The 23797-nt window shown below is 42.0% G+C and overlaps 2 protein-coding genes across 3 annotated transcripts in view; one reads left to right on the top strand and one right to left on the bottom strand.

Moving 5' to 3' along the window:
* Nucleotides 1-11888, bottom strand: part of SNX4 (sorting nexin 4) — a 32551-nt gene extending 20663 nt beyond the window's left edge. The window contains exons 1-5 of one of the 2 annotated variants that reach the window (XM_079310961.1): nucleotides 11622-11888; nucleotides 10558-10673; nucleotides 2080-2218; nucleotides 1853-1981; nucleotides 768-815 (exon numbers count right to left, since the gene is read on the bottom strand). In XM_079310961.1, the coding sequence (XP_079167087.1) occupies nucleotides 768-815; nucleotides 1853-1981; nucleotides 2080-2218; nucleotides 10558-10673; nucleotides 11622-11753 (564 nt within the window). In that variant the 5' untranslated portion in view covers nucleotides 11754-11888. Of the gene's footprint in view, nucleotides 1-767; nucleotides 816-1852; nucleotides 2003-2079; nucleotides 2219-10557; nucleotides 10674-11621 lie in introns of both variants that reach the window. The other variant, XM_079310960.1, reaches the window with a different exon arrangement.
* An 8595-nt stretch (nucleotides 11889-20483) lies between these two features.
* LOC306804156 (TGF-beta receptor type-2-like) overlaps nucleotides 20484-23797 on the top strand; it is a 28812-nt gene continuing 25498 nt past the window's right edge. Inside the window, exon 1 of the mRNA XM_079310418.1 lies at nucleotides 20484-20705. Coding sequence (XP_079166544.1) covers nucleotides 20654-20705 — 52 coding nt within the window. The 5' untranslated portion in view covers nucleotides 20484-20653. The remainder of the gene's footprint in view (nucleotides 20706-23797) is intronic.

The following is a 23797-nucleotide window of genomic DNA, read 5'->3' on the forward strand; positions in this document are numbered from 1 at the left end:
GATAAGAGCACTAGGGATTTTCTTTAGCTCTCACTATTTAGAATAATTCTTCATAATCCACCTAGTTTTCAGTTGTGATTTCATGAGAGCAGATCACATTACAATGAAACAAAAAGCTCAGTATTTGTCCCCATACAGTAATTCTTCCAGACACAGCCCAGCAATCTATCAGCTTCTCAGATTCTTGACCTGTACAGACACACGACCTCAGATCATTTATTCCTGCAAGTCTTCCACCAGTTTACCCAGCCATGAACTCGCTGATGTCAATGAGGATAGCATTACTTCAAGACACATTCTGTTAAACAGTTAAGGGGCACCAAATCCATCTGCCTTAGTCCCTTTCACCAACTGCTCCTTGCAAAGAAGTCCTACCATTCAGACCTCTTTGCTTACCTTTTTTTGACATCTTGCACCTCTTACCAGACTAAGTCTGACACACACCTTTAAAAATGCTAAACTAAACAGAAAACACAAAACCCCACTGCTGTGGCCTCAAGTTCATTACTTTTAAAGCTCATAAGGATCATACTTCTATGTTACCAGCAGAATTACACAGGCACATAACAAGCCTGTTAGTGAACTTTACTGCAATCCTACCTATCACATGCCAAGAGCATCACTGGTTTTTGTACTAACAAGCATACATAAAGCAATGCCTTTAACTCATTCTTACAGCAAACATCCTTTCATAAATAGCCTAAAACATGTTTGCTGGAATATGTCTATGTCACAGCAATCATGAGACAAACAATAACAGTAATTACCTTCAACTGAAATCCAGTCTCATTCACCATTTCTTTCCATCCACCTTCCTAAAAATACAGAAGAATGTTCAGTTAGAGTGATTTAAGAATGCTGCAGCTTTTGCAAATCCCTGTGAGAGCTCATATCAAAGGAGCTTCACCAGTATGTCTGGATTCTGTCTCAGTTACTCTCTCCATGTCTTTACAAGAATATGGGTTAAGAATAACCAATCATTATGTTGTGTTTACATACTAATCTCCCCCCAAAAACTCTCTTCTCTTCTGAATTATCACTATCAATCAGCTGGGAGCCAGAGCCACAATGCTTTGTCTAAAGAAGAAGAGCTAATATATTTTGCCTCTGAGATTACCAGCATCTCCAAGGACCTTTACAGCTCAAGGCAGAGTATACAGGTGACAACAGTTTGCAGGGCACATGCCATCACCTGGCTCAGGTGTACTGGCTGTTTTCAGCTCCCATATATTGGCTCACCCACATACTGTACTGTGGCAAACATAGCTGTTCAGTCCAGTACTTGGGAATCTCTCATCAAAGCACAAGAAAAAGAACTATCCAACATCTCCTGAAGTTGAAAGCTGCAGAATGCAATGCTTAAACTGACAATTGGACCACAACTTTTGTGACAATGTATTGTAGCAGTTTTGGACCACAACACATGAATGGATCATGATCCAAACCACAAGGCTAAAGAAACCATGGATATCCAAAGAGCAAATTGGAAGTCAGTGCTGTGCCTGCAATCAGCAGTATAGCACAGTAACTAGTTCAAGTTTAGTCCTATGGAAGAGCTCCCAACCAAAATACATTAAATTCCCAAGTGGCTGTTCCAAAGAGGTGGAAATTCTCTCTTAGGAGCCCTACAACTTGACTGGAAAAGAGTCATAAGGTAGATTGGAAGGTCAACTGTACAACTGCAGGGTGCTTTCAAGAAGCTTTTATCTGGATAAGCCTTTTCCATCTCAAGTTTATTCACACTATCTTTTCTCCTGACACAGAACAAGTTATGGGTCAATAGAAAAGATCAAAATTATTATCTTCATTACATAATGACTAAATAATGTATTTAGAAATAACTTTACTATACCTGCATTAAAAATGCATAAAAGATCTTGTCTTGGCAAAGAACAGGATGTGAAGCCACACGTAACAAGAAGTTTTCCAGACCAATTCTTCTTCTTTCCACAAAATCTGGATCCATATTATCTGCTGATAGCTTATGCCAAACAAAGTCAGCCTAGTTAAACAGAAGAGTGTCAACAGTAAATTAAAAAACACACAAAACAAAGCAAGCAACAGTTTCAGTTTCCTTACCCTTTTTTCTGGCAAAGGTGGAACAACAATATGTGGGTAGGTAACTGACAAATAATTCCTCAACAGCTCAAATTCACTGTAACGTCGCCACAGGGACTCCACGGGGGCACATTGTCCCTCACTCTGGGACTCAACAGCTCTGGAAGATAAAGCAGCAAATTTGAACATTACTGAGCCATCACCTACTCCCTCAAAAACCTTCAGAGCAATTAGAACAAAGGCTCCACAATAGTAGTGATTACTGCATGACTTGCCCATAACCTAAAGCAATTTTAATTAATTTCATGTCTACACACTTGATTTAAAAATATTTATCATTTCTGTCTGATAGCACTTGAATTTGCTAGGAACACAGAAAAAGTCAATCCACTTACACATCAAAAACAAATAGGTCACAATCAAGAGACACACGTGGCTTTTTCCACACCATTACAGAAATAGCCCTATTTCTCTTGGAACAGTGATAGGTTCAAAGTCAGTAAAATTTCATGAGTACCTGAAGGATACAGAATATTGTAAGAAGAAGTTTACTCTTCAGTGGAAAAGTCTTCACTTCAGAGGACAAAAATTGTCACACATACAATAGCTGATAGTTAAAAACTAAACTTTAAAAATATTAAATTTTTAAAGGATATTTTTAGAAAAATACCCAACTTCCAAGTAGTTCCAATTTTCTTTTTTTTTGTTCAAAATGATACATTTTTATATTTAAGGATGAAAAAGTAGCTAGAGCAAGCAGGTACAAAATTGATGTGTCTGAAAAATTCCTTGAAGACTTAAAACCAATGTGATCTAGCAAGGTAATAAAGGATTTTATGTTACTATAAAAGGAGAAAACATTGAATATTGTAGGATTGGAAAGTAATACAAAAACTTGACAGGAAAAATCATTTTTCATACAATACATTCAAAGCAACAGAAATACTTTGCAATATCATAAAATAAGCATTGAGTAGTAACATTTCCAGCAGTTAGCATATGCCAGAATAAACACAGAGAGAGAATTCACACAAGGCACTTAACAGAAAACAGTGATGTCTATAACTTTATTTTTCATTTAAGTGACAAAGCACTGGCATAAACCTACATGGAACAGTACTGACTGAGTTTGGGAGAGACCTCTGCATGTCTGTGATCAAACTCCCTTGCTCAAAGCAGGATGTTCTGAGCCACATCCACTTGAGTTTTGAGTAACTCCAAGGACTGAGGCTCTACCACAGCAACCCACTCCCATGTTTGACAAACCTCACAATAAAGGTTTTTTACTTGTACATGGAATTTCCCATGTTTGAATTTGTGGGCACTGCCTTTTGCCCTCTCTCAGCATCACAGGAGTCTGACTCCATTTTCTTTACCTCCCCACCGGGTACTGATCCACAACTGCTAAAATCAGCTGTCTCTTGCACAGGCTGAACAATCCCATCTCTCTCAGCCTCTGCCTGCAGGTCAGACAACCCAAGCTCATAATCACCCCACAGCCCTTCACTGGACTGGCTTCAGTAAGTTCACATCCTTCTGGTGCTGGAGAACTCAGAACTGGGAACAATAAATTATGAACTACAAGTAGGTACTCATATCATACTTTGTAGAAGAGAATGCCACATTATTTTTTCCAGCAAAAGTCAAGCTTTGTAGTTCTTGAATTCATAAGAACTTTCTAAAGTTTTAAAACATCTAAGTAGCACACAAATTATTGGTAATTTTTAAAGTTATTCTTAATCTACAAGATCAGATTGCTGATGATTTTACTGAAATCAAACAATCCCACTCCAAAGAAGCCCCAATTATTTGTACATTTAAACAAAATACAAGGTGCCTCTATCTGTGAACTCTCATTAGCGAGGAACAGTCTTCCTATATGCTTTGGTTTAGTTACATTTTAAAGTGCAATAATTTGATACAGAAGAATACAAAAGATACTTTTTAACTTAGTATGGTGGAACAATTTTTATGTATCTACCCATGCCTTGGGGTAAGGACATCCATTACAGATGACTGAATTTGTAGGGAAAAATAAACTTCACAACTAAGAAGGAAAAAAAGGATAAATTCATAGCATTCACAACACAAACTGCTGCAGAGTAAAACTATTTGAGAGTGACTCAAGAGAAAAAGACAAGCACACTGCTGACAGCCACTATTCACACTGCCAGCATCCCACAGAATTCTTCCCTATTAGGATATTTTAATTCAAGGAAGCTGCACCTGCAAATACTGAGTTCTGAAGAGGATAAGCTCAGCCCAGCCTGGACTGACAGGCTGCACACATTCCTCCCCACACTAACTGCTGCACCATTTAAATCTCACAAGAAGACTTCTGCTCAAAGCAGGTATCTAGTCATTGAACTATTGATGAGTAAGAGGTAAATTTGAATAGATAAGGAATTGAGCTGCTATGCCTCAAAAGATTAATTGTTTAGTCAAAAGCTGAAGGCACAAACATTACATTCCTAGAGGAGAAACTCCCAGCAGGGTTTGGTAAACAATCTGGCCATTCAAGACACTCACATAAAAGTACTTCAGAATTACAGATCCTTTTTATCTTCAGCTTCAGCAGCCTACCAACCAGCTGCACTGACTTACACCATGGGATTCAAGACTTCCCCAAGACTTATTATCAACCCTTAAGAAAGACTGCTACCATCAATACATGATAGTATTGAGAACAGGCTGCACAAGCAAACATAAATAGGGAGACAAGAAAAACACAGGTCAGGACTGCCCTGGGAAGCCAGCCACATCCCAGGAGGACACATCTGTGCTGCAGATACAGATGTTGCTGTGCCAGCCTTCTGACAGGAGAATGGTCCACTCTAAATCATGCTTACAATGTTCTGTAATTATTTTGCAGAGTTAGAAAGTAGAAGCAGCAAAGGCCATACTGAGCCTTAACTGTGGGGGGGGGGGGGAGGAAAAAAAAAAAGAAAAATCCTTTCTGAACATGTCTGCTTATCAGCTTTGTATTTGCTACAATTAATAAGAACCCTGCAGTTATTTTTTAAAAAGATGGTAGTAACATCTCAGTCCACACACATTATGAAGAAAACTAAATATTAATCAAAAATTTTTAAAGGCCATTTGGGAGCATAATACTTTAGCAAGAAAGGACCACAGCCTTATAGAGAAGCCTACTCCTACATCAGCACAAACCACTACCTTGTAACTTGATGTTTTATGCCCACACAGGGCCTCAAGAACTCCAGAAGGAAGGAAGCAGACTGCTAGACCAATTCACACCACTCATTGCATCTACCATGCCCACACTGAAGACACTAAGGAAGTTTACTACATCTAAAGCCTAGTGTCAATTTATTCTGACAAAGCAGATCTGTGGACAACAGCTAGACTTCCCCCAGTCTCAGTTAATCAAGCTTTACAACCCTTGTGAGGGACACAAAAACCTCACACTATACCCTGAAGAAAAATATTAAATTACTACTAGAGAATCTTGAAGGTCACACCTGCCTGTGTAATTTACTCTTTCTTAACTAGACAGCATCTAATACAACCACCTCACTGTAGTGTGTTAAGCCTGACATGATTCTCATCTCAGATCATACTTGTTTCCTTTATTCTAGCACACATTTATTCTCAGTGTCTCAGAACTGCAAACACTGTCTTTTACAGCTGCTTTTATCTTCATCAGGAGGGCAGCTATCCAGCACCTAAGAAAGAAGCCATGCTTGTTTAATAAATTGAATAAATTTAAGACATTTTGAAATTATTAGTACCAGTTGCAGATTCCCCCTTATACCCAGGCTCACAGTAAACCCCCAGGTTGTGCTCTCTAGAGCACATGATGCTGCAGAGCAGAGTAAAGGAGGGAAGCAGCAAAGCTCTTTGCAAAGCTGTGGTGGGAAAGCATTGCACAGCCCTCAGTTAGGAGCCTGTGTCAGCACCATGGCCTTTTAAATGAGGTAATAAGAGTTTGAAACTGCAAGGATGGATTTAGGACAGGCAACCAAGATGAGAGATTTTTTTTATTTTTAATCACACCAAAAATGTCTCCACCTGGTTACATGAGGTCATAAAATATCACCAATTACAAGAGCATTTCCTCTCCAGGAACACCATTTCAGAAAGGAAGTAGAAATCCTCAAAGGTACTCATTACACTTAATACCTTCACTACCATCTAATTTTTTAGACCACGTTATGAACTCCCCCATTAAATGCAAGCATTGCAGACCAGTTTCAATTAAGATTATAATCACTTGTTGACATTCAGTCAAACTTCTCAATTTGTTTTGGTTTTAAAAACACAATATAATACTTGTACAGTCTTCAGGCAGGAACACCATATGTTTCCCCTTTAAGTACACTTTTAACAATGCAAGTTATTCATCGAACAAACCAACCTGCCTGAAAAAATTAAAAAGACAAAATTGAAACCTTCAGTTTTTACATTTATAACTGATGTTATCATAACCAATTCAAAGATTACATTACTCCATGTCTCATTTATTTGCATTAATTCAAAGTGTCAATGTGAAAACTTTAGTCCATCTAATTAACCTCTTCTCACTTCCCATTTAAAAGTAATTATCTTAAATGAGCCATTAAATAATTCTGAATGCAATAAAAAGACAAATGGCTGTGAAGTACTAAATCAGACAAGAAGGAAACACACAGGTTTATTTCCTTGTAAAAGCAATCATCTCTTCAATGGGCAAGAGCAGTAACTTTGCTTTCAACCTTCAACCTTCCAGTGCAGAAGTGAGACTTCCACTCCCTGTAGTGGGCAAGGTTCACTCCCTGTGCAGTAGAACACCATTTCAGAGGGATGGGCAACATTTTCCAACAGCTATTTAGAAACAGCCTCTGTATTCAGGCCTCCCAGACAGCTAATGTCTAATAATTGCTCTACCTGGCAAGCTGTATGACAAGGAGACATTTCTCTTGCCACAAGATTTTTCACAACCAGGTGATTATTTGGATTTTTTTATACAGTCACCCAGTTTACTGTATTTAACTAAAACATACATTTATCAGGAAGATGAATGATTCATAGTATTAATCAAGTAAAAACCAACAGAAAATGAAGTTCACAAATTCTCTCTCTTCTTTCACCTCCCAATTCTCCCCTGTTTAAAGATCATGCTGAATTTAGACTTTTTCCCTCATATCTCCTTTTGAGTACTTTAGACAAGTCTTCCTGACTCCCATTGGCCAAAATGTGCCCTTTAGTGTTCTGTCAGAAGACAATATCCCTCTTGGGCATTCATCCTGTGCCTCTTCTCAGGAAACCCATGCCTGGGCTTTTCACCTAGCCCAGTGTGAAACAGGAAACTTTGAGAAGGGTACTAAACAAAATAAAGCAAAGGGAAAACTCCTGAAATGCCACAGTGCAGCACTGCTATCACTGAACTGTGGCCTGGCCAGCTACTGATTTCCAAGTTCATTTCTCTTTAGAAGAGAACTTTCTTTAGAAGTTCTCACATTTTGGATGGGTAATCCAAGGACTTTACAGAGAAGCAGGTAACACTCATATCACAATTTAACTAGCAGAAAACTTTCCAAATACTGAAAACAGAAAGACTAGCAACTTCCCAGGCATACTGCAAGAGTAAGAAGGAAATAAAATGAGTCCCCTTGTCAAATTACTGCAAGACAAATTAGGGCTGGAAACCAGGGATCCTGCTATTAAGTGGTCAGATACCAGGCTGCACAAACTTGTGCTACTTTTTCCTAAAGCCACATTTAAAACAGAACAACAAAAAACAAACAAACAAACCCAAAAAACATGCTAGTCATCATATTGTTTGATCAGGAAGGCCAGGATAGAAATCTTATAGTCAGTGGGGATGAAAGGAAAGTGAACTAAATGGAAGGGTCCTACTACTATAGAAGAAATTGTTTACATTAAAGGAGACCAGGAAAAAAAAAAGACATTCCTTGTATGTCCTGTAATTAAAAGTGCAATACCACAGAGCACTTTAGAGGTGCTCTGCTTCTGATTAACTTTCATTCTGTCATGAAAAATAAGTACAAAGTCAGGAGTCAGACTCGGGTTTATTCTACCTGAGTTCTTGTAGTTTTATGCAGATTCTGACACAGCTGCCTAAAATTCTAACAAACAAGTCTGGATTTAAGTAAGATCCTGAATATTTGCTAGTTCCCTTATAGAAAGCAAGTCATATGCTGAACACATCTGAAGAAGAATATTTAGCTACACATCTTAAGAACTTGTACTTCCTTTAATGCCATGTCACACAAATAGGTAGAAGTGACCTTTGTTCTCACAGGAAGAATATAAAAATTGATTTATTTTTAAGTAACTGTATAGTTTAACAGAAGTTGTGAAAACTGACATCATGACTAATTGAATGGAAACAGCTCATCATAAAAAAATTGAATTAGCTAATACAGAGAGGTCTAAAGCAAGAAGATGCTTTCAGGAAGCACAACCCTTGGAATTTGCTGATGCTCTGCAGTCTACAGCAACAGTTTGTTTTGTCTTAAAGAAATATATCTACATCAAAGTATAATACCATATTAATAAAAAAATCAAGAAAAGTCAGACAAAAATGTGAGCATAGTAATAAATCTTTTCATTTAAAAAGAAAGTAGCAGCATCCCTTGCATTTTGAACACATTTTCACCAGCACCAGTGAAACTTACGTGTTAAAGGTTTAAGCAGTCAATGTCTATAACAAATACACCATGGTTGTAATTGTATCCATCTTGTGTCTCTTATTCACCCAGATAGAATTCCTCAATCCAAACTGAAATTAAATCCTAGATAGCAGTAATGGCAGACTCCCAGTTCACATAAATATAATGCAACTATTATTAAGTGGTCTTCCCTTTATATTACTATAAACAGTTTTATTCTTCAGCTAAAAAATATCTTATTACCCACAAATTACTGTGAAGCCCACCTACAGCTACAGGCTCAGCAGGAAGCACATTTAATAGCCACCAATTATATTCATGCAAGAAATTTTGCCTTCTCAGCAAAAGGAATAGAGAACCTATTTTATTAGAGATGGGACAAATCCACATTTTCAATTGCTCTGTGACAAACATGTAATTGGTCTTGGTATTTGCTGACCACAGAGCAAAATAAATCCTAATGAAAGAACACAATCTGGCCAGCAAAGTACAGTTTTGCCACTATAAAAGAATAACTGGGAAAGAGCAGTGGGAGCAACTCTAAAGTAATGCAAGGATGACTGGAAAAGGAGATGCAGTCAGCATGTTCTGGGGCTGCATAAATCTGGCTCCAGAGCATACTTCATATCACAGTTAGGCCACAACTACTCCAATTTTCTTCTCTTTTCCTTCAGAAATATCATTGCAATAAAAATAACACTACTCACATGAGAAGGTGTGATCTGTAATATCAGTACACTGTTAAAGTATTTTTAAGCATCTGAGCAACTGTCAAACAGCTACAATATTTGAAAAAATATATGTCTATTTTGGATTTTGTTCTTTAAGTTTGGCAAAAATATAGTAAACTTATCCCAGCAGCCTGCAGTCAGTGTGACTGGTGTGTCCATCAGCTAAACAAGCTAAGAAGTCTTTTAACTAGCAGATAGAAGGCTAGTGTGACAGTACAATTTGAACTCTTCAGAGCCTTTGCAAAATGCAACTGCTTTGTTTCAGAAGGTTTTTGTTGTACAGCAGATAATTCCAAAGGCAAGGCCCAAAAGTGAAAACTAGTAAAATAACAAAACTCATAACAAAGTTTAATTTTGAAATCCTTGCTTTAGCTGAGTAACATGATCCCACCTAATAGGAGTCATCTTCTGTTTGGGAAGTAAGGATAAGTTAGAAGAGATTTTAAACTTTTTCTCACTACTCAATACTTGAAATTTTGTGTTTGTGGTACTGAGAATATTTATCATACCAACAGTATTAATCTTGTTAACACACAAGAAGATTGAGAGCATCAAGTTCCCCAGTGAAAGTTCAAGCTAGTATGAAGAAAGGAAATAGTTAACTAACTCTAACCCTTAAACCATCTACAAGGAGTATGTGGTAATTAGATCTAGCAAAACACTTTAAATATAAGCTGAGCAATAAATTTTGACCACATATCTCATGACATAAGTCATGAGACTTCTCTTTCTTGTCATCTCTAGCAAGCCTAACAGTTACTTTAGACCTCTCTCACATAAAATCTCACAAATACATGTAAAAATTTGTCCAACTTATGTCCAAGAAATAACCAAGCAGTTACTGACACCATTTTAATGCAACAACTTTCAAACACACATTTTTCCACTTAGCTCCAAATGAAGAATTACAGTACACAGTTAGACAATATCAGCACTAGTACTGAACTGGAGATCAGCTGCCAAATTTTCACAGGGAAAGATCCTCCAGAGTGGGCTGATAATCACATAACAAAGCACAAAACAGCTAAATCCTCTCATCAACTGTACCTGATTATTTTTAGGGGTGGAAGGAGGGAAAATCTATTTAGAATGGCACATCCATGTACTCTTGAGACTGAGCTCCCATCACCCACCTAGTCTCAATGAGGTAAGCAGTGTATGTTTCTTGTATGTTCATGGCATTCCTCCCAGTCCGTTTTTCAGCTTCTGAAACTGTGATTTCCATTTTCTTTGCCAAACAGTCTTCCATCTTTTCAGAAGAAGAAAATAAAGATTCATGTAACATTAACCACACAAGGCAAAGGCTACTAACCTCGCATCCCCTTCTCCCACACCACATTTGTTCAAGTAAGACAGGTCTCTATAGGATAAAGGCTTTGACAGGGCTTTGCTTTATACCTATGTTCTATATCACACTGGCAAGTGAAAACCGGAAACCTGCTTTAGGGGAAAACAGAAAAGTCAACAAACTGACAACTTCAGGTACCAAAAACCACCCTGAGCCAGGAGGATACCGAAACGATAAATACTTTTCTCTACAGGTAACAAAGTAACCTTTTTTAAAAAAACAAACAGCTAACCCCTTTATTTTCTATCCAAACACTTCCCAACTACCAGTGAATTCCTCCTCAGGACACTCAGGGCACGTGTAGCCACCTCTTCCCTTTCACAGGAAACAGAATATATCCGGACCAAGACTTTTTTCTTTTAATCGCCTAGAGGGAAATCGTTATCTTTCACACTGGCTGCCAGAAATCAGTAAGGACCACACGCCCACCATGGAAAGGAAGAGCTGCACTGAGCAGAGAGAGGGTGTCACTTGTGAAATTAAGGGGGGAGGGGGAGACAAAAACGTAATTGATAATAATAAACAATAATCTGACATTAGGGGCGAGGACAGAGGGTGCACAAAGCTCTCTGACAGCGGCCAGGTCGGGGCTGCAAAGAGATCCCCGCGGCTCCGAGGGTCACGCCGCACAGCTCTGCCCCCTCTCCACCGAGCAGGGCTCGGCCCCAGGCAGCGGAGGAAGGGCTGCTCCCACCTGTAGCCCCTTCCCGTCGCGACGGACCCCCGACCCCGCCGCCCTCCCGCCCGGGCCGGGCAGCGCGCTCAGGAAAGCCCGGTGCTCGCCCGGCGGAGCAGGCCCCGAGCCCGGGCAGGGGACGCTGCCCTCCGCCGCCGCCTCCGCTCCCTCACCGCGGCCAAGCGCTGCTTCGGGGCCAGGAGGGCGCCGTCGTCTTCTTCCTCCTCCTCCTCTTCTTCCTCCTCCTCTTCCTCCTCCTCCTCCTCCGGGCGGCTGTCGCTCGGCTCGGGCTCGGTGCTCTCCATGGGGCTCGGGGGCTCGGCCACGGCGCTCCGCGCAGGCGCTCAGCGGCTCCGGGCAAAGCCGGGGCCGCTGCTGGGGCCGGGCCGGGCCGGGCCGGGGTGTGTCCGCGGCTGAGCCCAGCAGAGCCGGGCGGGCCGGGCCGGGGTGTGTCCGCGGCCGAGCCCAGCAGAGCCTGGCCGGGCCGGGCCGGGGTGTGTCCGCGGCCGAGCCCAGCAGGGCCGGCCGGGCCGGGGTGTGTCCGCGGCTGAGCCCAGCAGGGCCGGCCGGGCCGGGCCGGGCCGGGGTGTGTCCGCGGCTGAGCCCAGCAGGGCCGGCCGGGCCGGGCCGGGCCGGGGTGTGTCCGCGGCTGAGCCCAGCAGGGCCGGCCGGGCCGGGCCGGGCCGGGGTGTGTCCGCGGCCGAGCCCAGCAGAGCCGCCCCGGCCCCCGGCCCGGCCCTCACACCGTGCCCGTGCCCGTGCCCGATCCGGGGTGCTGAGGGCGTCCTGCCCGCCCTGGTGCCCAAAGGGGCTCGTTCGTTCCCCTGTGCACGGACACCCCTCGCTGGGACTCTGCTGCGCTCGCCCTCTGGCAGCCTTGAGCCTCCTGTCCCTGTCTGGGACAAAGCTTCCCCCGGCCCCTCACCCGCACTCTTACAGCTGTAAATGTTTATTTCTAAAGTTTGGTCATTGTTCACCTCTTAGTTCTCAGGTCACCCAAGAGTTTCTCGTGCCGTGATTCGCAGACCTTCTTGTTTTTTGGTTGGTTGGGGGTTTTTTTTGACACTCTGTGTTGTTAAGGCTAATAACACATCTTGAAGAAAAATTAAATTCCATATTAATGGGAAATGTTTCAGATACTTCCTCATCTTTCGTCTCAACAAAATTTGTCACTTTCCTTTACTGAGTCTCTTTCAGCAGCCATTGCCTTTCCCACAGGATGTTTGTTGGTGTTAGGCAGCTCGGGTTATTTTTTTAAAGCCCACCAGGCTGTTATTTCCCCATCGCTGCTTTGGCAGTAGTGAAGGACCCGGTGGTGCTGGGTTCCTTTTGCCTTTCCCACCAGCTCCCTCTGACATGCAGAGGTGTGTTCTCCTGTCCCCATCTCTGCTGGCAACACCCAAGGATGTCCCATCCTGCCAGGCTCCTCAGGAGAGATTGGAGTGGGTAAAATCTGCCAAGTTCAGCTCTGGGGAAGCCTTTGATACTATTTAATGAAAGCCCCAACCATCCCATCTCTTCTCATTGAACAGGAACAAACCTTCCTGTGTGTTTCTGTATTCCCTGTCGGTCATTTTGGAGAGACATTCAGGAAGTCCACCTTTCATTTCCTATAGAACACTACACATCGTGGATTTATACATATACATATACATATACATATACATATACATATACATATACATATACATATACATACACACACACACACACACATCTTCACTATTGGATTTATTCCCTTGTGCCTCCACAGTCCCTGTGGGACTGGCAAACTGGATGAAGAGGTTGTTCCTATCTATTCCTCATTCTCCAAATACCATTTTAGACACTCAGGAGCAGTGTCATTGTTCCCTGGTTTGCCCACCACATCAACCCTTGAGATTTCCCATTCTTGCACCAGATTCATCCATTGATTCAGGCACTACATTCTTTATTATTCTTATGTAGCTTTTTTCTTTTTCCTACTCTTTTCAAACCCAGGTTAAAGGCCATTTTGGGGGATTACAGAGTTGATATTATGAGCTTCTTTGCTTTGCTTTTTTCTGCTTTGTATAGGAAATGGGGTTTTTGTAGTGTTGACCAGAGATGAATTTGCATACATTTTTCATCCAAAAATTAATCTTTTTCTTTCAACAACAATTAAAATAAATCTCAAAATCCCCTTTGAAGACCCCATGAATTAATATTTGGCGTCTGGTTTCTATTCTGTTGTCTTCAATGTTTATTCAACTTTTCCTCAGATTGTTTGAACTGATACCTCGATCTATCCTTTCCCACCCCTCCACCACTGTAGCTGTATGGAGTTTCCCAAGCTTTTCCACAAAAGGCTTTCTTAAAACAAAAGTTTTTTACAAGTATGTGAACTGTGATTTGTCCTCTGAATAGGCCTGATTTAAGATTTGTTTTCTAAACCCAAGGTCCAGTTTAGATGTAAAAGCACGATTGCACGTTGTAAGACACAGTCTGTTTTTCATTAAGCTATGGTTTTCTTATGTTTACTCAAGATGTACATCAAGATACATACCTTGTATCAATTACACTTGCATTTGCAGCATGTGCATACTGAAATTTTTCTGATCCCTATCAGTTATATAATGGAAATATTTATGTGAAAATCATGCAGGGTATCATACTTTGTACTAAATATTTTTATTATGGAAACAACACTATCAATAAAGTATGGTAATATATTGTAGGCCTGACATTCTATGATTTCAAAAAATATTTTCATCTTTGAATTTTCTTCATACTACTACAATATGTGGAGGAGTTAAAACATTACACATATAGGATGAGGGCAGTGATAGAAATGCCTAAATCAAGATGACTGGGAGCCTGGGTACCCTTGTGTTCATTACAGCCTGGAGAGTTCAGAGGAGGAGGAGAGATCTTGAAAAAAACAGTGTGAAATTGAGGTATCTTCCATAAGAACCAAAGTCTCCAGCAAAGTCCTTTCCTGAGCCACATTTCCCTACCTCAGCCTGCAAAGTGGGATAAGAGTATTTTCTCACAGCACTGTGCTGCTCTCAGGAGAACTTCCAGGACTTGTGCTACTTTGGTCAAAATAAACTGAAGTGTTTCCCCCCAGCTAGGCACAACCACTCATGCACCCAGTGTCTACCTGGACCCCCTCTTGCCAGGATGTGAGTCCAGTCTCCTGCAGGTCAGTCTAACCAGGACACCCTCCTGCTCTTCAGCATCCTCACTAATGCAGCATGTCCCCTGTTCCTCAGGGTTTAGGAGGCAAACTACTCACCTTCCTACCTACAAATCCCTTCAGTCTCTGAAGCTGCCCTGACTCCCATTACAGTCTCTGGAGCACAGGGAACTCCATCTTTTCTGCTCTGTTAATCTATTTGTTTTAATCACACTGTTGCACTGGATAAACTGCTTTTTCATGGAAGAAAGCTAAGCAAGGTATACTCCCTTATAAACTGTCTCCCTGGTGTTTTTCGTAGTGTTACATGTTCTTATTGGATCTTTCAACAGCCTGTGTTGCTATAGCAAGCAACACACCTTAAAAAAAAACCCAAAAACATAATAATGAGAAATATTTAAATATTTCAGATATTTTCCCCTTTGTCACATTATTTATCAGTATCTTCATTACGAGCTACTCATCCTTCAACTTCCTAGAAGTAGTTGGATTTAAAATATAATAAAATCACCACCACCAATCATCATGCTGCTGAGAACCAGAATGAAAACACCTAAAGCAGTGGCTCTGCTTTGCATCTGTCCTGCAACACCAGCAGCCTTTCAGTAACCTCAGGAAGAGAGAGTGAACCAGCCAATATTCCTGCTGAGTGTGTATCCTGTGTAGATCTGTGCAAAGCAGGGAGGTTCAGGACAGAGCAAATTCACAGAGCAACACCCTGGAGCTGAGAACCCAACACACATATTTTAGCTGATAATTTTTAGGGTGCTTCTAGCCCACACCCAGGGTCTGGCCACCCTTCACAATTCCCAGTTTAGCTGCTATTAAAAAAAAACTTACTTGTGCCTGCCTTAAGGCTGCCTTGTAACACAAGCCAAAGCAGGAAGGCCAGGAGTTTCCCTTCAAAAGCACATTCCTGATCCATGGTTCAGGCTCCTGGATCCTATCAGAGTTTCACTACCAGTAATAATAATGCAAAAATCATGAGTCAGGCTGTCAAACTGCTCCTACTTCCCTCTATAGGCTAGTTCCTCCAGAACTGAAGGCATTTGCTCTCCAGAGGCATCCAGCAGCCAAAGTGATGCCAGGTTGTGCTGTGGGTCCTCAAAGGCTCACTGGGGATCCTGGCATCTGTGTGATGTCCTTGGTGTGTGATGGATGCAGCAGAAAACAGTGCTTGCTTAGGATCTCTAAGAAAATACAGAAGAGGAATTAATGTCAGGAAACTGTCAGTAAAATGCATGAGTAGCTCCCTCAGCATGGCAGAGTGCAGGTGGAAAAAGAGGTTCCTCATAGACATATTTCTATCATCTAAATATCTGAGTAAAATTAGTACTAAGGTGTAGGAAAACTAGCATTTTGTTAGTTTTCCAGAGAGAAAGTAGAAAAGAGATGTGGTGACTTTTGGGGTGGAGATAATAATTCAATTTCACTCAATCTGAAATTGTAGCAGTGGTTTCCATCCTTTTCAGCAGCAGCATATCTCAGTCCACAAATAAAAACAAGAAAACCAAAACTAATCCACATTTTTTAAAGAATCTGTACCAATACATGAACGGTATGAATGAAAAGGTAGGGAAAGTGGCTTCAAAAGTAGCTCAAAGTATGCCATGAGAAAACTTCAAAAGAAGAAAGCCAGATGAATTGGGACAGAATTGAAGAGAAAAAAAAGCAACAAGCCAACTCAACAGCATTGTAAATGGTAGAGATGGATAGATCCTTACTTAATCTTGATGCAGCTTTGGTCAAGGAACCTGTTACACAGTCTGAGAAGTTAGAATATAGCACAGTGTTTCTGGGCTATGTAATGACTTCAGTAAAAGTCAGGCATCACTTAGAAAATGCAATTATCCTGTGTGGCTACTGAGCATTAGCTGAGAGGCTGGAGCACAGGGAAGGTGGCAGGGCTAAGGAGAAGGGGTTGTGGCAAAGCAAAAAGGAGGTTGTGTCCCTCAGGATGCAGTGCTGGCTTTGATTGACTCCTCATCAGATCATCAAAGGTTACCACACCACTCCTGGGACAAGCTGCAGCAGGAGAATGGAAAATGCCAAAGGTCGTCATGATATCCTGGACCCCAAGCCATAGCACCACATCCAAGATCTCAAACATCAAAAGCTTGTGAAGCTGAGGCAGTGCAAGGTAATGACTTTTCCCAGAGAGAGATGGGCCCCCTTAGTTCCACCAGGCAATGCCATTTGTGTTTAGTCAGCACTCCCAGGACTGGAGCCAGTGTCCCTGTGAATGCAGGGTGAAGACAGCAGCTGGATTGGATCCACACTGAAGGGTGCACATCTTTCTCAGCCAACTGTTGCTGATGGCACAGTGAAAACAAGGTTATGCTTATAAGATGTAGAAGTGATGACATTTCTGGGTTTTAATTAACTGCCAGGACAACTTGGGCGTAGTACAATATGAGCACACAACATAAAAACAAATCCATACTCACTTATTTGTGCTCATTAGTAGAAGCTAAGTTCTGATCCTATTAGCTAGATGTTTTCCTTAGAACTGTCTTTTAATACTTCAAGGTATAAAACAAATTCTCCCAACAACAAAGACACTAATGAATCTCATCTGAAGCCAAACATCACTATTGACATAAACAGATTTAAAAAGAGCAATGCAGATACATCAGATATTCTTCCACATGTAATGTGCAGGCAAGTAAAAGAGCAGAAGGATATATCCTGATTGCACAGGTAAACCTAACACCTTTTGCTGTGTCAGTGTCCTGAACTGACAGTGAACCCAGTACCCTGCTAGGATCTCTAGAAAGCCAGGAGAAGGTCCAGAGAAGCTCAGGAGCATTGGCCCTTACATTAGCACTGTCTGGGGCATGGTTACATGGCTCCCTTCTCTCTCTCCCTTCATTCTCCATCATGTGAAGGTGATCCAGAATAATAACAGGTTTGACTCACCTGGGTTTGGCACATGTCCACCACGAGGTTACCCTGAGCAGGGGTATTTAGTACCCAGATTGGGAATTTCAAATCTATTGCTTGATTGCTGAGCCTTGCCTCCCACAGTGGAAACCCAGGCTGTTTGAAACCCTCATTTAAACATATGCTGTATTGTTTCAGGTGTCCAAAGTTTCATTTTACTTCTTAGTAAATATCTTCCAGCTCCTAAATGAGAACTTTGGGAGAACTGCTCCCACAATGCAACTTAAAAATCACCCTGCAGAGACCTTACGTTCCTCAGCTTAAATCCAGCCTTCAGTGTGTCTTGAGTTATGAGGCTGTCCAGACCACTAATAGAGGAGCAGGGGAATTTACACCAAAAGGAATAAACAAGCCAACAATAAAAATAACCATTTATCTCTTCTTCCTCCCCAGTGTCTTACTTAAAAGGTCACTGTGCTCCTTCATGGAAGCAAAGCTCCATAATGTGAATTCAGGCATTTTAGGCTAAACCCCAGAGTACTTTACCCCAAGTAATTTTGGTGGATTTTTTAGTTTGAATTTTTTCCTTGGAAAGGCTCTAAGGAATAACCAGGTTCTCCATAACAGAGCTGGTAGTCAGGTCAGTGGGGCACATGCTGAGGGTGACTCATGGCATAGTGCCAGCCTCACTTCCCTCCTCTTCTTCAGATGAGGTTTGCTTGCAATAGCCTCAGCTCAGTGGACTGAAAATGCAGGTTGCAGGAGGGCACATCTAGCTCCCTGCAATCTCACATAAGGGCTGAACAGGCAGGCAGGTTTGCCCTGCACAGAAAGCAGCTGGCAGTGCCCAGTTTAGGAAAGCAAACCTCTGTGTCATCATGGCAGCTTGTTTTGCCAAGCAGAAGGTCTAACACCATTTAAAATTATGTATAACTGTTTAGGAAGAGCAGGACATTCATTGCTCCCCAAAAGTTTCCTCTTGCAGAGCTTCCTGTAGATATCCAACTTCCTTGTAAAAATGCCATTGCATGGGACAGCTACTGCCTTTGCTCTCATTTCAGTGAGATCTGGCCCCAAATCTCTCCATAAGATTATTCTGCAGACAGAACAAAGCATTTTATAGGGTTCAGTTTGGCTCAGAAGTTGTTTGGGATTGCCTGGAATTTTGGAAAATGCAGATCCTGCAGCTCAGGGTCCCTGGCTACAGTGACATTGTGCAGGCGTCCTGCTGCCTTCCCAGGTTGTGCTGCTAAAAAAAATAATACCCCATGCTTCTCTTGCACTTCCAAATCTCACAGCATGTTTTGTCAATGTCCACCATTGTTTAAAGCCCCTCTGGACTCCTGCTGGGGACATTATTTCTCTCCAAGTTTCATAGGCAGCAGGGGTTTCTTCCTGGTTTTAAAGGGGGCTCCCATGGATCATGAATAACCTGTGATGTTGCTAACACAAGCCTTACCCAGTTGTCTTGTTACACACACAAGAGTTCACATCTGAAAATCCAACTGGCAGTCTGAGAAATCCATGGGCATTTTGAAACTCACTGAACAGAGAGAGGGAGCTGGCAGGTCACCCTGAGAAACCACCATGCACAGAGCAGTTCCAACATGAGCAGTTCCAATAGGTTTGGTGGAAAATAACATCTTTCTGAAAAATTGCTGATTCTTAGTCCTCAGAGGCCATGTTGGCTCTGTGGTGGCTTGGGCCAGGGACATGCAGGCATTTCCCCATGGAAGCCAGGCTGAGCTGACCTGCACCTGGGCACCCTGAAGCAAGACAGGGCAGACCAAGCAACTCTCTGCAGAGGCAGGTGTGTGTCACTATGGCATAGGAAACACACTTCATGTTAATCAGCTGTGCCTGAACCACACCTAACATCTCTCCTTTTCCCTTTTTAAACACAGAAGGGAAAAGAGATACCACTATTTAACACCCTAACAGAATAATTTGTATAAACAGTTTACAGATCAAGTGGGTGCAAATCATCAGCAAGATGGATACAAAGAAAGGGCCTTCAAGTCCAGTGGAGGAAAACATTCACTGTAATGAGTACACACACAAGAATACATAGGTACACCACATATCTTCAACCTCAAACTGATTAATGAACCAAAAAAATGAATTGTAACATAGGTAAATAAAAAGTTGGAGATCCACTGAATTAAAAAACAGTTATGCATTAAAATTAGTCAATATATTTTCAGTAGCTATTAAATATTATCTCTTTTTATGTTGCAAAAAGCCTTAATAGCAACATCTTTTTCTCTGCCGCATTGATCTGAAGGATTGGGGTAGATCATATGGCAAGAGTTTGGGGATTTTGCTCCTCCTTTTGCCACTGATTGATTGTGTTAACAACCAAGGCAAGTCAGAATTCTGCTACATTTCACAGTTTCCCTTTTGTAAGTGGGATAATATTTCTTACAAGTTTTTGCAGAGCAGTTCAAGATCTTGGGGAGAAAGCTGATATTTAAATGCTCTATATTATTATTTTAGGCCCTGATTCAGGAAAACATATATGTTTAAATCCTGCTGCTTTAATGGTTCGAAAGCACCTATTTTATGCTAAGCTCACATTAATGTGGTCTTTCTGAAAAAGCTGCCCTAAAATTTTAATTATCCCTATTACAAGTATTGAAGCTTATTTAAAAGATAATTCCTAAAATAGAGGGTAGGTAAAGTAGTGAATTAATGGCAGCTCGGCTTATTGAGGCATTACCTTTCGTGCTTTATTCAGATGAAAGCCTCATGCAGGAGTGCCCATTCCTTTCTGATTAGATGCATGCAGCAGGCTTTAGGACCCCTTCAAAGATCCTTGGGCTGCATGGAGCCAGCAGCAGCTCCGCATTGGGGAAAAAAAAAAAAAATCAAACTCTTTTCTCAGAGCCCCCAGCTCCCCCCTCTCATATTTGTATATATTTCGAGAGGAGAGTCAGGCTTAGTTTGTTCATCAGCTGCAGTTCCTGGGCGGACCCCACGCACAGCTGGGCTGTAGAGCTGGATCCGCCTTCCCGGCAAGGCTGAGCCGGCAGCTCGCAAAGAGGGGCTCCGGGCTTGACAGCACGGGCAGAGGGGGCTGCTCCACCCGGGGGATGAGCTGCTCCACCCGGGGATGAGCTGCTCCACACCGTGAAGCTGCGCTTCTGGCTGCCTCGGGATCCAGAAATGGGGTGCTGGAGGAGACCGGCTCTGCTTTCCCTGCTGCTGCTCTCCTGGAGTGAGTAGAAAAATGTTTCTGGTCAGGCGATGTTAAGCAAGATACTCAGAAAGGTCGTTTATTTTTTTTCCTTCCTCCAGCAAAACAGCCAATCTTTGATTTCTCCCCCGACAGCAATTAGCCAGAGGATTGGAAATAGCGGAGAGTTTAGTTGAACACTCTGCTAGGACTGCTCGAACTGCGTATTTCTCTTATGGCGAGGGGCAAGTGATTGCTCGGTGGAAAGTGCTGTGTGCTCGCTTGGAGCAGCTCGCAGATGTCAGTGTTTACAGTGTAAAAATATATATAGGTCAGCATGACTTGTTGGAAGTTTTTATTTTATTGAGGGAGATTAAAAGCAACTGAAGTGCACCGATGAACGATCTGGCTTCGACAGTGTCCAGATGTGGGGAAGTTTGCAGCTTAGAACTTTTATCAGCCCTGCTTTATGCACGGAATTAATCGAACTATTAAAGAAGGAAAGAAGTGGGGAGAGGGGGAGGAGAAGTGTCTTTGCAACAACATCTGGTTATTCGGCAAACCTTTCCAGCAGTTACGTAAAGATTTCTTTGTAATAAGTGCCCTGTTTCAGTTTTGATAGCACTTCTTCAATACTGTAGATAAAACCCTCCAGCAGCACTTGAAAATGTGCCCATCCGTGGTTTAACTTTTTCTTGTTTATATCTTGATGATTGTTTCATAACAGGGAATGGATTTGTATATAAGTGAGTGTTATATACACATCTCCTAAGTATGTGTGTGTGTCTTTCTGTATATACAGAGCTATGCATGTGTATACAGGCATATATCCCTACAAAGCATGTATTTATATATTTGTATGGACACTACTTTTTAAAGTGAGCTCTTACAAACACAGACCTGGTGCCCTTGCTATACAAATTTCAATGCAACTAAAAATCACTTTTTGCTCAAAGTGATGAAGGAGGAGGAATATAATTCCAGTGTTTTTGCATCCAAATGAAATCACTGGGGGCAGGGATCTGTATCTGCATTCACTTTGCATGGGTCCCCCTATCTGCAAGACCAGGGAATAAAAGAATGATCAGTCAGTAATTTGTGTGTAGGCAAACAAAACCATGGGTCCAACTGTTGAAGCAGAAAGAACCAGATGGGAAGATTTAGGACATAGAATCTGGTTGATTTTTCTAAAAGTTACAGAGATCTATAGTAATCATTTTTGTAGATAATACCCTAAAGTGTGGTTTGAAATGTAGGATTCTATACTGATAACATCCTGCTAACTTAATCACATTTGAAGAAGGAATTACTACAAGTTATTATTTAAAGCACATCTTGGGTTGTTTTTGGTAAGAAATAAGACCACTAATTATCCTTCAGAAATACCTAATTTTGGAGTTATCTAACTTATGGTTTCCTTTTTCTGAAAGGCAAGGTTTTAATCTGAAAGAAGCCAAACCAAAACATATCACAATTACTAAGTTCATCTGAAAGGTTATGTGAGTGATATGATGACAAAAATTGCCTCTGCACAGGATAAAAAAAATAAGCCAGGGCTTGCTCTCTGTGATTCAGCTCACCAGTGATAGATGTTTTCTGGGACTACATCCACTTCCTATGCATTTAGTGTTAAGATTGACCCTACAGTCATTCTGAGAAAGTGAAAGCACCCAAGGAGCCTACTTCACACAAGCATTAAAAGAGAAGGGAAGAGCTAGTTCCCCAAATTCCCCAAATTGACAGAACATGCACATTCAGCTGTTCTTCAGCAACAAATCATACCACTCACCCAGCTTCTCTTTAGAGTGACAGTGCTGGCGTGGAGGCAGCAGCAAAATCATTCCTCTTAGCACAGAGGTTTAAGACTTGCCACACTTGCCATGTGTCTCTGTTATCCCAGAATAACTCCAGCTGGGCATTTGTAAGGACCTGCTGCCCCCAAGACTTTACCCAGGGCAGCAGAGACCCCAGCCCGTGCTCCATGCTGCCTGTCTATGCCTTTAATCCCCAACATGACTGAATGGCCATCACACAGCACATCTGATCAACATTTTCTGGCAAAGGGCTTCCTCTTCTATGGAACAGAGATAAAACAACATGTACACACTGGAAGCTAAAATGGGACACTTTTCTGTTGAGGAACAACACACTGAAGTTGGTCCAGCAGGTAGTTGCTCAGGCTTGGGATATGGTGGATATTGGTTGCTCAAAGCCTTTAAGACAACCTGCTTGGAACTCTATAATCTATATAGAAACTAAAGTCTTGTTATCAGGATTACTGTACTGTGCACATGGAAACACTCTGGCCTTAAAAGTAGGAATTAGGAGGTTTCCTGCCCTGTTTTCTATGAATGTTGGGAAATTATCCCTTGTGCTCTGTCTGTCAGGAGCAGGGCTCACATCCAGACAAACAGGCATGGGCTGAGTTCAGTCACATCTCAGAGGGGACAGCAAAGCACCACAGCCCTTTAACCTGTGGAGACAGCCTCCAGAACATGAGCTGAGTGTCACTGCTGTAATAACAGCACTCAGGCCAGTGAAGAGCCCCAGGAGCCTGGCAGAGTCTTTGTGCATCCTACCTCCAAAAGAGGATGTGGAACTCCAAACCTGCCAAGGCACTTACCAAGAGGGAGAGCAAGCTGTACCCTTGGGCTCTGGTGAGGTTCCAGAGAAATTGAAAGAAGATTTTTGAAATGAGGTGAGGTTGCAGGTCTGCTTCCCCAAGTCCAGAGCTCCCAGTTCCTGGGTTTGAGTCTGCTTCCCCATAACTTGGTCTCCTGTTAAAAATGCTGGTCTGCCAAAATATCCTACAATTTTTGCCAGGTCTCCTGGGCTTCCTTTGCCATGGTTGATGGCTCTACAGAGAGTGCTTTTGAGGAGTTATCTCCTGGTAGATGGTGGCTTTCTGAAGTCACATTCTCTTTCCTGCCTGCAAAAACTGCTCCCCCAGTGAGCCTCTTCAGCTAAATATATAGAGCGTATAGAATTCATAAATCAGGACAGGGAGCTCCAGGGCTGTCAGGAAAGCATCTCTGGCTTTTGATCTGCTCAAAAAACTCTGACCTATCCCAGGCTCCTCAGGCAGCTTGTTCAAGAAATTGGCCTCTTATTTCTGAGGTCACCAGAGCTAAAAC

This window comes from Erithacus rubecula (assembly GCF_903797595.1).
Source record: "Erithacus rubecula genome assembly, chromosome: 8".
NCBI lineage: Eukaryota > Metazoa > Chordata > Aves > Passeriformes > Muscicapidae > Erithacus > Erithacus rubecula.